This window comes from Triticum urartu, chromosome 3A (assembly GCF_056163025.1).
Source record: "Triticum urartu cultivar PI428250 chromosome 3A, HENAU_Tu73, whole genome shotgun sequence".
In the NCBI taxonomy this organism is placed as follows: domain Eukaryota; kingdom Viridiplantae; phylum Streptophyta; class Magnoliopsida; order Poales; family Poaceae; genus Triticum; species Triticum urartu.
The window spans coordinates 487297915-487312716 of NC_141875.1; the positions used below are offsets into that span (position 1 = coordinate 487297915).

General features: G+C 45.5%; 1 protein-coding gene across 1 annotated transcript; it reads left to right on the forward strand.

Moving 5' to 3' along the window:
- Positions 1 to 10661: 10661 nt before the first annotated feature.
- On the forward strand, positions 10662 to 13830 carry LOC125544580 (uncharacterized). The gene is made up of 2 exons (XM_048708314.2): positions 10662 to 12443; positions 13367 to 13830. Exons 1-2 carry the CDS (start codon positions 10934 to 10936, stop codon positions 13501 to 13503), a joined length of 1647 nt encoding a protein of 548 aa, XP_048564271.2. The 5' UTR covers positions 10662 to 10933; the 3' UTR covers positions 13504 to 13830.
- Positions 13831 to 14802: the final 972 nt, after the last annotated feature.

A 14802-nucleotide genomic window follows, 5' to 3' on the forward strand; every position in this document is an offset into this window, starting at 1 on the left:
CGAAATGGTCAAGACATAAAGATTGATATATTGGAAGCCTATGTTTGGATATCGGAAGTGTTCCGGGTGAAATCGGGATTTTACCGGAGTACCGGGAGGTTACCGGAACCCCCCGGGAACCATATGGGCCTTAGTGGGCTTTAGTGGAAAGGAGAAAGGGGCAGCCCAAGGTGGGCTGCGCGCCTCCCCCCTCCCCTAGTCCTATTAGGACTAGGAGAGGTGGCCGTCCCCCTCTCTCTCTTCCCCCCCCCCCCCCCCCGAGGAATCCTATTCCAACTAGGATTGGGGGGGGAATCCTACTCCCGGAGGGAGTAGGACTCTCCTAGCGCGCCCCTTGTGGCTGGCCAGCCTCCCCCCTTTTGGTCCTTTATATACTGAGGTAGAGGCACCCTAGAACACACAAGTTGATCTTCGTGATTGTTGCTTAGCCGTGTGCGGTGCCCCCCTCCACCATATTCCACCTCGGTCATATTGTAGCGGTGCTTAGGCGAAGCCCTGCAGCAGTAGTACATCAAGATCGTCACCACGTCGTCGTGCTGACGGAACTCTTCCCCGACACTTTGCTGGATCGGAGTCCGGGGATCGTCATCGAGCTGAACGTGTGCCAAGAACTCGGAGGTGCCAGAGTAATGGTGCTTGGATCGGTCGAACCGTGAAGACGTACGACTACATCAACCACGTTGTGCTAACGCTTCCGTTGTCGATCTACAAGGTACGTAGATCACACTCTCCCCTCGTTGCTATACATCACCATGATCTTGCATGTGCGTAGGAATTTTTTTGAAATTACTACGTTCCCCAACACGATCGTCGGTATCATCATACCTAGTTCAATGTCATTACCGGCAAGTCTCTTTACTCATTCTGTAATGCATCATCCCGTAACTAATTCATTAGTCACATTGCTTACAAGGCTTATAGTGATGTGCATTGCCGAGAGGGCCCAAAGATACCTCTCCGACAATCGGAGTGACAAATCCTAATCTCGATCTATGCCAACTCAACAAACACCATCGTAGACACCTGTAGATCATCTTTATAATCACCCAGTTACGTTCTGACGTTTGATAGCACACTAAGTGTTCCTCCGGTATTCGGGAGTTGCATAATCTCATAGTCATACCAACATGTATAAGTCATGAAGAAAGCAATAACAATAAACTAAACGATCATAGTGTTAAGCTAACGGATGGGTCTTGTCCATCACATCATTCTCTAATGATGCGATCCCGTTCATCAAATGACAACACATGTCTATAGTCAGGAAACTTAACCATCTTTCATTAATGAGCTAGTCAAGTAGAGGCATACTAGGGATACTCTGTTTGTCTATATATTCACACATGTACTAGGTTTCCGGTTAATACAATTCTAGAATGAATAATAAACATTTATCATGATATAAGGAAATATAAATAACAACTTTATTATTGCCTCTATGGCATATTTCCTTCACCTATCTAATTCTATGCATACCTAATTAACTGCCAACCAAATCAATTTTATTATTTGTCTAATTGGGGGGAAATCCCACTTCAAATTATCTGTAGGCATAACTAATTGTCTATCTAATTAATTTATTGTATTAATGACTTGTTTCCAAATTGATTCATCAGGAAAATATTTCCTATTTAAATGGACCTAATTAATTGTATATTCTATAGCCAATTAATTACATTAATGATTTGATTTCCAAATTGATTCAACGCTCCATTTCTAAAATATTTTCGCATGAATGGCTGTTACGAACGACAACTATGTAAATATTACCTTTGATGATAGAGATATTACACATTTAACGCGCCTCTTATATTGTTGCTAGAGACGCTTTTGTAGCGGATTCATTTTTGTAAGGCCTAACGACTATTGTAGGACATTGATGTATACTACACAACCTTCTTCTTATAGACGTTGTTGGGCCTCCAAATGCAGAGATTTGTAGGACAGTAGAAAATTTCCCTCAAGTGGATGGCCTAAGGTTTATCAATCCATAGGAGGCGTAGGATGAAGATGGTCTCTCTCAAGCAACCCTGCAACCAAATAACAAAGAGTCTCTTGTGTCCCCAACACACCCAATACAATGGTAAATTGTATAGGTGCACTAGTTCGGCGAAGAGATGGTGATACAAATGGTATATGGATGGTAGATAAAGTTATTTGTAATCTGAAATTATAAAAACAGCAAGGTAACAAGTGATAAAAGTGAGCGTAAACGGTATTGCAATGCTAGGAAACAAGGCCTAGGGTTCATACTTTCGCTAGTGTAAGTCCTCTCAACAAGCAATCGAACAGCGACTGCTCAAGCAGAAGGACCGATGCAGCAAAAGATTATTGGAACTACGGATACAACACCAACTAGGAATCAAGCTTGCCGTTCAAGGTGAAACAATAAGACAAGGAAGATCGACATATATAAGCTTAGCTCATCGTCGAAAGTTGTGCTCCGGGAAGAAGGACCAGGTAGCACAGTTAAAAGTTTGTACGATAATGATATAGTCGATAAGGCTAGGAATGACTTGAAGGATTATTAAACTCGTAAGCAACAAGAATTACTTAGAGTTATTGAATCAGAGTGTGGAATCGATTCACTTATCGGTGTTCTCGAGTAACTAATAACTCAGAACCTGGGGGGTCCGAGATCGGTGAGAAGCAATACTAGATGAAGACTCGCAGGAAGCAACACAGTTCTCGAGATACCAGAGGTTAATACTCGAGGAAGATCAAAAATAGAGGTTGCGGAGATGTATCGATCAACAAAAGACAAGTGGTTTAACTTGTGTGAGAAATGGAATCAAGGAGAAAATGTGGTCGGGACCACGATTGCAAATGATCAATACATAGATACCAGATGATTTCATATCAAGGAAATAGTTATTATTACAAGAAGCTTCTATGATAGGATATACATCGTGTCCATGGGCATGAACACAAAGTTCAAGGTCGACTCCCACTTCTTTAATGCATAACCTTTCATTCACTTCTCGCCTTCAACGAAGTTGTGGTGTTGAAATTTTATCTGTCATAACACTAGTAGAGTATGACCCGTAGTAGTTTCCGGGTTCACACAGATTAGAAAAAGGCATATGTCCAACCCATCGGGGCCTCTTAGGAACATATACCACAAACTTCAGGAGTAATTATCACCAGCTCGAAAGTAGAGCATGGTTGACAAAGCAGAGGATACAATTTACCAAAGGCATTATATACCCGTGGAAAGGCTCGCAAGGTTATTGAATATGAAGTACGATGTCGGATGAAATCCAACAATGGATCGGGCGATCCACAACGGAGCTGATGTGAGTATCGGTACTCAATCAGAGGAAGAAAGAATGCACGGGCATCATATTATAGAACATCTGAATAATTCGATGCTTAGATAACAAAGAAATTATGATTTCCAAAACAAAGGATCAGAAGCAGACGCTCTGATCAAGGATGGATAAGTTGGATAGACCAGAGGCACAATTGTCGACAAATAGTTTGGTCGAGAACCAGCTCATGTTCAAAATGACGTCTGAGCCGGAAAGATAATTTAGAAGGGTTGATAGATGATTGTGTGCATTCGCACACATGTTGAATCAATAGGATCAAAATGACGGTGTCAAAAGATACTAGTGAATATTGCTAGTGATATGTGAGCATCCATAATGTAAGCATACAAGTATTTGCACAACAATAGTTTGAAGAGGATGCTCAGAAGGCCGGATAGTATTTCAGAGTATCTTATGAAGCATACGAACAACTGGGGACGAACAGATACTCAATAAGTGCGAGGAATTTTCAATAGGGGTATTCATGTGGTAAAGAACTGCAAGGCAGTAAGCTTAAAGGATTTTCGGAACAACGAAGAGCAATTTAGGGCATCTTGTACTACAAGAGCAACTGAGGATGAAGGTATGAACGATAATTGTAGGTAGTTATCCATAAGGGTATATCGGTGGTAGGGGATTGTAAAGTCGGTGGGCACAAGGGTCTCGGGAAAACCTCAGAGAGTATCTTCGGAATCTTCTGGTGTAGCCGGCAATCATCTGGATTGAAGGGGCTCTCCGGGAGAAAGTATTTTCGAGAACCTAAAATTAGATTTTTAGTAAATTCATTAAACCCGAATAGAAAAGAGATCAGAGTCCCAGAGTATAGGTCGAGGAATAAAAGATCCTACTACCACCCAATGGCGATGTGGGCCCGTAAGCCACACAGCCATGTTAGTAAAAGTTTTTCAATGACTAGACTCAACTTTGGCCAAGGAGTGTGGAAGGGGATTCCTACAAGCAGTCGGCTCTGATACCAACTTGTGACGCCCCCGATTCAATCGTACACTAATCATGCACACAAATGTGTATGATCAAGATCAGGGACTCATGGGAAGATATCACAACACAACTCTAAAACATAAATAAGTCATACAAGCATCATAATAGAAGCCAGGGGCCTCAAGGGCTCGAATACAAGTGCTCGATCATAGACGAGTCAGCGGAAGCAACAATATCTGAGTACAGACATAAGTAAACAACTTTGCCTTAAGAAGGCTAGCACAAACTGGGATACAGATCGAAAGAGGCCGCATGCCTCCTGCCTGGGATCCTCCTAAACTACTCCTGGTTGTCGTCAGCAACTTGAACGTAGTAGTAGGCACCTCCGGTGTAGTAGGAGTCGTCGTCGACGATGGCGTCAGGCTCCTGGGCTCCAGCATCTGGTTGCGACAACCAGGTAGAAGGGAAAGGGGGAAAAGAGGGAGAAAAGCAACCGTGAGTACTCATCCAAAGTACTCGCAAGTAAGGATCTACACTACATATGCATGGGTATATGTGTAAAGGGGCTATATCGGTGGACTGAACTGCAGAATGCCAGAATAAGAGGGGGATAGCTAGTCATGTCGAAGACTACGCTTCTGGAAGCCTCCATCTTGCAGCATGTAGAAGAGAGTAGATGGTAAGTTCACCAAGTAGCATTGCATAGCATAAACCTACCGGGCGATCCTCCCCTCATCGCCCTGTGTGAGAGCGATCACCGGATTATATCTGGCACTTGGAAGGGTGTGTTTTATTAAGTATCCGGTTCTAGTTGTCATAAGGTCAAGGTACAACTCCGGGTCGTCCTGTTACCGAGGATCACGGCTATTCGAATAGATAAACTTCCCTGCAGGGGTGCACCAACATAACCCAACACGCTCGATCCCATTTGGCCGGACACACTTTCCTGGGTCATGCCCGGCCTCGATAGATCAACACGTCGCAGCCCCACCTAGGCACAACAGAGAGGTCAGCACGCCGGTCTAAATCCTATGGCGCAGGGGTCTGGGCCCATCACCCATTGCACACCTGCAAGTTGCGTACGCAGCCGGAAGCAGACCTAGCCTAGCAGGCGTTCCAGTCCAATCCGACGCGCGCTGCTCAATCGCTGACGTCAAGAAGGCTTCAGCTGATACCACGACGTCGAGTGCCCATAACTGTTCCCGCGTAGTTGGTTAGTGCGTATAGGCCAGTGGCCAGACTCAGATCAAATACCAAGATCTCGTTAAGCGTGTTATTTTGAAGTAACCGCTAACGCCGACCAGGGCCAGGCCCACCTCTCTCCTAGGTGGTCTCAACCTGCCCTGTCGCTTCGCCATAAGGTAACAGTCGGGGGCCGTCGGGAACCCAGGCCCACCTCTATCGGGATGGAGCCACCTGCCCCTTCAGCGCCCATCTCCGAACAGTATCATAAGTAATGTAACAGTATAAAGTATATAGCATATGCCCGTGGTCACCTCCCGAAGTGATCACGGCCCAGTAGTATAGCATGGCAGACGGACAAGAGTGTAGGGCCACTGATGGAACACTAGCATCCTATACTAAGCATTAGGATAGCAGGTAAAGGTATCAACAATTGTAGCAACAATGACAGGCTATGCAGCAGAATAGGATTAACCGAAAGCAGTAACATGCTACACTACTCTAATGCAAGCAGTAGAGAGAAGGAATAGGCGATATCTGGTGATCAAGGGGGGGGGGCTTGCCTGATTGCTCTGGCAAGAAGGAGGGGTCGTCAACACCGTAGTCGTACTGGGTAGCAGCGGCGTCGGTCTCGGTGTCTAGCGAGAGAAGAGGGGCAAGAAACAATAAATACAATGCAAACAAATGCATGACGATGCATGACATGACAAAGCGTGATGCTAGGTGTGCCCAATCGCAGTAGTAGGTGATACCGGCAAAGGGGGGGACATTCGGGAAAGTATTCCCGGTGTTTCGCGTTTTTGGACAGATGAACCGGAGGGGGAAAGTTGCGAGTTTGATATGTTAGGGATGTGTGGTGGACGAACGGGCTGCGTATCCGAATTCGTCTCGTCATTCTGAGCGACTTTCATGTACAAAGTATTTTCATCTGAGTTACGGATTATTTTATATTAAATTTTAAAGATTTAATTCATTTTTAGAATTAACAGAATTAATTTAATTATAAAATGTAATTATGACGTCAGCATGATGTCACGGTGATGTCAGCAGTCAACTAGTCAGTTGACCTAGTCAAACTGACGTGTGGGTCCCATTCGTCATTGTCTCAGACTAACTAAACATGTTAATTAGGCTAACTAAGTGATGAGGTTAATTCATTTTAATTAGATTAGTTAAACATGATTAATTAACTTAATTAACTCATTAATTAATTAATTACTAATTTATTTATTTTAACTTTTTCTTTAAAATGGTTCTGGGGGTGGGGGCCCCCTTGTCACAGGGCCAGAAAACTCTAAGTTGTTTTAATTTACTAACTTAACAGTGGGGGTCCATGTCAGTTGCCCAATCAAACTAATTAAACCATCAATTTAACCTAAGCTAATTAGCCCTAATTAAACAAGGGCCATGACCATCGTGATGGACAGAGTCAGCGGCGAGCGCGGGGGTGCGCGAGCAGGCTAAGGGTCCAGTGACGCGGGGCACGCGTGGACAAGTGCATCTAGGAGCGCGGTGAGGAGCTGGGCACGGCCACAAGCAGCAGCAGCCGGCGACAACGGCACCGGTGGCAAGAGGCAGCAGCAGTAACGCAGCAGGAGAGCAGCCGAAGCGGATGCGGACGACAACAGGCGCGACACAGGCGCAGTCACGCACGGGCGGTAGTGTGCAGGGTCATCGCGGGCGGGTGCGGACGGGCACCGGGCCCGGCGGTTGCGGGCTGCGGCGAGCGGGGCGAACAGGGGGCGCAGGCGGAGCGCACGACGAACGCGAGGGGCGGAGCCCCGGGGCAGCCACGGCGGAGCAGGGAGGCGCGGTGGTCGGCGTGCGACAGAGGAGAGACGGAGGGGGTTCCTCACCCTACGTTGCAGGGGATCGGGCGGCGAGGGTCGATGGCGCTCGTTGGGGAGGAGGATGGGGACGAGCGACGGAGACGGGGAGCGGTCCGACGACGATGTGGCGGGGCGTCAGGGATCGACGATGGAGAGGACGACGGCGATGGCGTAGACGAGCGGCGAGGGGCCCCGACGGGCGGTGTCAGGGGCGATGGGGAACGTCGTCGAGGGAGGTTTCATCCCCGATCTAGATCTGGATCGGGGGAGAGGGGAGGAGGGACGTGGGGAGCGAGTGGGGGAGTGGGTGCGATGGGCTAGGGTTTCCCGTTGGTGGGGGAGGTTATGGGGACTGAGGGAGCGGCCCGGGCCTGGTGGGCCGGCTGGGCGGCCTGGTGGCCTGCCGGGCCAAAGGCCAGTGAGGGGGTCCTTTTTCATTTTTGTTTTATCTTTTACCTTTTTTATTTTCTTTTCTATTTTAATTTTATTTCCCAAATTGTTTTAGTTTGGTAAAATATTCAATTAGCACCTGACATTGTAACATTAATTATACCACTGCCACAATAACTTTGGCACCTAGCTAAAATAGTTTAGTATTTTGTAAAATATATTAGAAGTATAACTAATTATTTTGCTGTTGTTTTAATCACTTTAGGGTATTTCATTATTTTATAAAGATGTTGTTTCTCCACCAATAATATTCATGATTTATTTGTCACATTAAGAATATCTTAGTTTTGAATTTTGAAAACTTTATTTGTTTGACTTGATTTTAAATTTGAAATTTGAACGGGATTTGAATCATCGCAAGATTAACAATAGTAATCGTGGTGACATGGCATCATTAGCGGAGGGTTAGTGTAGCGTAACTATCCGGGTGTCGCAGTAGCTTTTTTTTGCTTTTTTGTGTGAAATGAAATAATCTTGTACTGCAATCATGTCTGACAATGTCTGTCTAAGGACCCCTATATGTCGAACATGATTATTGTTTAACCACTAGAATATCTATGCCCCGGTTGCGACGCATGAGCATTGTTAACCTTGTAGTTGTTATGATATTTTTATATGTGGAAACAAAATCATGTCGAGGAGACCGAAGGAGGGTCAAAAGCTCTACCGAACCCTAGCAACCTCCACACTCAAACTCTCCACCACCGTTGCTTTCTCCCCTCTTCCCCCCGCTCTGATCCAGCCGTCCCGTGACTCTGCCCCATTTGATAGGTGGTGGCGAGGGTGAATGTCTTTCTAGAGATCGATATGGTGGTGGGTTTGCTGTAAAAAAGTGGTGGGGTTTTCTCCTTTGGTGGTGCGACCCGCAAAAGTCCTCTTCTAGGATGGCAGCCATTACACATAGGCGGTGGGTAGCGTTTCGGCCATGTGGACGGTGGCGACTAGGGTCAATCTCTTTCCAGATATCGATATGGGGTTGGGCCCGCTACCAAAAGAGTGTTGTGGTTTTCTTCTCTGGTGTTGTAGTGATACGCGAAAGTCCTCTTCTAGGGCGGCAACCATTGGCACAAAGGTGGTGTGAAGCATTTCGGCCGTGTGGATAGTGGCGGCAAGGGTCGGTCTCCTTTTAGAGATCAAGATGGTGCTGGCCCGCTAGCAGAAGAGTGGTGGGTTTTTCTTCTCTGGTGGTTTAACGACCTACAAAAGTCCTCTCCTAAGCCCACATCAATTTGCACACATGCGGTGGGCATTGTTTTACCATATGGACAATCGAGGTGAGGGTCAATCTTCTTCCATAGATTGAGATGGTGGTGGGCCCACTACCAAAGACCGGTGGAGTTTTCTTCCCTGGTGGTGTAACAACACACTAAAGTCTTCTTGTAGGGCGGCAGGCATTGGCACACAGACGGGTGGGCAACTTTTGAGCCATGCGGATGGTGGGGCGTCACATAATTGTGTCATGGTAACAACCAGTGTGGATAATAGGGGTGTCATAGGTGGCAGTTCGACAGCGCCGCTCGAGCATGCTATGTCAAACCATTACTATCTCTTCACTCACCGGAACCAATGGATATAATTCAACGCTTACCATGTAGGTTAGCCATGTTTGCTAACCATCACTATACATTAGTGAAATCTTCCATGCTACATGGAAACATTTTTTTGATTTTAAGAACCATTACTACAAGGTAGTCGTTAACCATGTTAAGATAATTTTGTGCACAAAAACGATCTTCTTTGGAAGGACCGCTGGCTTACGGATAAGGTGACGCTTTGTCCGAGTAGGAATGACTAAGTATAGCGTGACTGCATAATGCATGGCAATGATTTGTGACTATCATTGTAGACTCTTAGTCATGTCGCTGGAGCATGCACGCTGCAATCAAGTAGTGGTGATTTGTCTTCTCCCCAGTTCATCGACAAGGCCCGGACTGTTGAATGTCTGATGACATAATTAGGTTAGATGTCGACATTGTTTTTTTAAGATCTAGGATGATTAGTACATGATCCAGAGGACTTTTCGTGGTGGCATGTGAGGACCATCTTCAATGGACATCCTGGCAGATTCAGACAAAGTCATGGGTGACGCAACTCTTTGACGACAATGGCGCAATCGCGTAGCTTGTTGAAGGTTTGGCGTGAAAGAATGGTGACATTTCATAGGTTCCTTTTTTTTCACCTTTGTCATGGATATGTCATTTGTTATCCACTCCATGTACGCATGATGCTCTGACCTCGTTGTCTTGCATGTATCTTCTATATTTAAATTGCTAGCTCTCTACTAACATATTTCTATTAACATGCACATATGTCATCTCAGCGTGCAAATATGCATGAAAAATGCCAATCTCAACATGTAAATACGCAGTCACTTCAGTGTCATCCGATAAAAACAAGCAAATATGCATGAGAAAAGACTCAACTCGATAATTAAATATGGTAAATCATATGTATTTCAAACTCCAGTTCTTATATTTTAATTTAATTAATATTTCACACAACTAAATCTATTAAAAATGTCATATTTGAAATTTGACTTCTTATTTTATCAACTCAATAATTAAACATAGTAAACCATGTATATTTCAAATTTTAGTTCTCACATCATAATTTAAATTATTTCATACAATTAAATTAACTTAAAACTTTTGTTCCATACAAATAAATCAATCAAAATACATTCCCATCAGTTTTAACTGTGATGCGTGGGGTATCATCTAGTTTGTAATAAAACCATAGATGCATCTAAGAATGCAAGGATAAGGAAAAATAAGAAGTTTCCGCCAAATAAAAAAGAAAATTAAGAAGAAAAGGAAAACATAACAAGAGGGGAGGAGCAGTGGGCGCTAAATAAAGAAAAGGGGACGGCCCATGTGGCCAGGTTTGGGCGCTAGGGTTTGCAGCGGACGGGCAGAGAGGAGGGCCGTCCGTAGCAGCCCCAACGGCCACCGTGTGTTGTTTGTTGGAGAGGCACTAGTCTGTTCCCTCCGCCGCCGCCGAGCCAGTCCATTCCCCTTCTTCCCACTCCCACTCCTCCCACTTCTTCTTCCGCCATCTATCTTGCCGGAGGGCACTTCGTCTCCGTCTCCCTCTCGTGTTTGTCCATGAATCCGGTTCCGACTGCAACCTGATTCTTGGACCTCACCCCTCCTCTCATCTCAATAAATACCAATAGCACTCCTCCCTAGGAGTACGCCTGTGTGAGATACCACAAGATCCACCATGTCGCTCAAATCCTATCACGAAGAATCACTGCGTCCTCCGGCCACGGAAGATGCGGCGGCGGCGGCGACGACGACTAAGTGGGACTGGGCGGAAGTCCTCCTCGACCACGTCGCTTACATGGTCGACAAGAAAAACCATACTTCCGCCCCCCTTCGCTTCAAGAGGAACCTCGACGGCAAGGAGGTGGATGTGCAGGTCACCTTCTGCTTCGCCAAGCCGCCTCGCGTCTCCCATTTCTGCTGCCACGCCTACTTCACCGACGACCACGGAGGAGAAGACACCTGCTTGTTCTTCCGCGAGCCTTTCGTGTTCGCCACGGACGGTAACCTTGCCCTCATCACCCTCTGCATCGGGCTCGGCCGTCCCTCCCCCTTCGATACCAAGAAGTGCAAATACGAATACCTCGTCTACCAGGCGGCATCCTCACCAGAGGGGAAGCCGGGACTCACCCGGATCCCGAAATTCCCTGCCCACATGTTGCCGACAACGGGATCCGACTGCATCCCTTCCCGTGCGATTGGTCTCGTGCGTTACCGCAGCAACATTTCCACCCATGCTCACCCCCACAAAGCCCCCTTCACGCCCCCGGCTCCCATCCTCAGCCCTGCCGTCGCTCTTGCCCGCCCCCAAAGTTTCCCCTTTACGCCCCCCACCTCCATCCTCAGCCCCTCCGTCACCGCCTATTCAGACGCCCTGGCCAAGGGTGATGCTTGTGATGCCTACAGAATCGCAGCTCTTGCCTACGACTACTTCCATGATTCTAGCAATAGCCCATATGGTCCATACTACATATGCACCTATGACTCCAAGGCCGAGGATTGGATCCGCAAGCCAGCTGCTATTCCACAGCCGCCGCTACCATCCGACTACATCTGTGACATCGACATGGTCATCACCATCGGTGGCTCCAGCCGTGGCATCATGGGCTGGGTCGACCTCTGGAATGGCATGCTCCTCTCTGACGTGCTCGCAGACCACAAACCCTGCAGACCACTCCGCTATGTCACCCTTCCAAAGCCGACGCAGCCGCAAAATTGGCTGCCTCTTGCCGTTGACATTGGATGCAACTGTCGGGACATTGTCCTTGTCAAAGAGACTGGCATCATCAGGTTCGTCGACCTACAGGTCCACGCCGACCCCAGCATCCCTTGCTCACAAACCCCTTGTGGCTGGACGGTGCTCACATGGACCTTGGAGGGGTTCCACGAGGGTTTGGATTTGGAAACCCTGGGTGATTTGCATTTCCAGCCGGAGCTCGAACTCCATTCTAGTGATATCTCTGGCTACAAGTTGCCCCAGTCTCTCTTTGTTTCCAACCCCATTCTCAGCTCCAACACAGATGGCGTCTTGTACCTCAGGACAAATGTGAGCAGTGCAACTAACAGGAACTCGCAAGTGATTGCTGTTGACATCAAACATAAGATGCTGCTGGATGTGAAGGAATTTGATATGCAAAGACCAAACAACTACATGCGCACTAGCATCTCCAGCTATCTAAAGCCCCCAGGTATCGTACTATCACCTCCCCGTTAATAATAATAAATATACATTGATATGCCTTCTCAAATTCGTTCAAGATGTAGACCATGACATGAGTTTAGACTAGCCACAGTGGGAGTAACTTCAGCAGTAACATCGAGTCCAACTCAGCAAATTTGCTTATGTGGCAATGAGTTAATGAGGAGAGAGGTAGTTGTAGTAACTTAGCTAGTTACTGTAACATCACATGTCCCAATGCAATATGAGTCTATAACCTAATAAATGAATCGTTGCATGTTACCACAGTTAAGTTACTACCCACTATGAAGATAGTAACATAGTCTAGGGATATGTGTATGTTACTAGTGTATGTTACTCTCCATTGTGGCTAGTCTTATAGTTTTATCATCCGAGGACAATCTGGTGGTTATTAATTAAATACAGGTTCATTTATGACTTCAAAACTGACGCCTTTAAGGGCATCTCCAATGATTGTAAGATAGTTGTTGGTAGACTTTGCCACATAGGATTTTTGATGATGTGTCATACAATAAATGAGGAAAGAGAGGAAGGTTGTATGTACATGAACCAACACCCATTGCACAAGCTCCAATGTAGAATGAGAGAGCACCCCCATTTATTATCTCACATCCTATTGGGCAAACTAGATACAACCCATTGGAGTTGTTGTATGTTAAGGTGTTGGTTGATGACATGGCATATTTTACCAACAAGCTAACATACAAACTATTGGAGATGCCCTAACTTGGCGACCACAATATTTCCTGTTAACAAATTTCCTTTTCTTAATGGATGTTACTACTACATTCTAGGACTAGAAATTGTTATTGTACACTCTTACCGCGGTGCCAGGCTTAGTTAATTGTGATTTTAAAAGAGAAGGGCAAAGGGTTTCTTTCTCACACCAAAAATCTGTTCTCTTTTGTGCAGTTTCAAACAAGAGTATGAAACGAAGAGCGCCACAGTCTATGGGATCCTCTCACAAGAAGCCGCAGCAGCAGCCTGCCGTCACTAACCCAGCTGAAGGAGGAGAGGTTGATGTCGGGGATGCCATGGACTCACAGTAGGTGGTTTGTTTTAGTGCCTTCGAGGCCCATACCGGCATTATGGTTTCTTGGCTTCCCACCACCTGATAGCATGTATATGTGCGCCTGTGCTTGTGCTTGCTTGATTAATTAGTCAGAATCAGAATTTTATGTAAGGTTATTATATAAGACTAAGTAAGCCTGTATGATGGAGGTTGAGGCTAGGAGACGTTAGAGCTTCCTTCCGGTGCCTGTTTGCTATTATGTTCTGGTACAACCTGATGCCCATGGTTTGTAATCCCCTACTCGGGTTGTCCTGGAGTAGTTGACTTTCTATTATTTTCTGGAGGTGTTGTTGACTTTCTATCATGTTCTGGTGCAACCTGATGTCCATATCAGGTGCGTTTTGGACCTTATTATGTCAACTACTATCTCTGTTCCTAACTGTAAGATGAACTGCAAAAACATCTTCCATTTAGGAAGAGAGAATGTAGTTGTTTGTGGACCTGTATATGTGTCTTGATGCAACACAAAGATGTTATGTGAGACCTTAGATGCTTCTTGTCAACACAAAGATGGCTTGCCAATATGATTATCTTACGTATTATTCACGCGTCCTGTGCTGCTGGGAATTTATCCTGTGTAGTAGAATGTATCATATGGGTCACTTGGTACAGTGACACTGGCACAGCAAGAGGCAGGGCAAAAAACTTCAAAATGGCTCTTACCTTCTTCCGTATGTATATGAACTGTGGAACAAGTTTTTGGTTGGCAAATTCATTTCTCCTTCTTTGGTTAATTGGTAGTAGTTGAAAATTTTCTTAGTTGTGAATTTTGCTTTCAAAGAGCCCATGTAACTTGTAGTTTTATCAAGGGTCTTCTTTTGTCAATCCTTTTTAGAAAATGTTAATATTTTAAGAAAAACGGAAACTATGATAGCCAATTCAAGACTTCTGGACCTATGACCCTGTTGTTGTTACTCCCACCGTAAAATAATATAAGAGTATTTAGATCACTAAATTATTTCTTTATAGAGGGTATTTTAACAGAGAGGGGTTTGCTATTCTCACGGATTGCTCATATTTAGTTACCCCAACGAAAGGACAAATTCATAATAATTGATTGCATGTGAACTTCCTCTGTCCCTAGAGTGAGTAGCAATGAGAACGTAGCGGGGCCTTTTTTTGCGGGAAAACTTGCAATTTATTGATCATCAATCATGATAATACAATGAATAACAGAAATAATAAAAATTACATTCAGATCCATAGACCATCCAATGATGATTACAAGCACTGAAGCAAGCCAAAGAGGTGCCGTGGTCATCATCACTTCCTCGCT

Coding starts and splice junctions, on each gene's coding strand:
- LOC125544580 (XM_048708314.2), top strand. CDS start 10,934: ATGTCGCTCAAATCCTATCACGAAGAATCACTGCGTCCTCCGGCCACG. Junction 12,444..13,366: donor CAGCTATCTAAAGCCCCCAG/GTATCGTACTAT, acceptor TCTTTTGTGCAG/TTTCAAACAAGAGTATGAAA.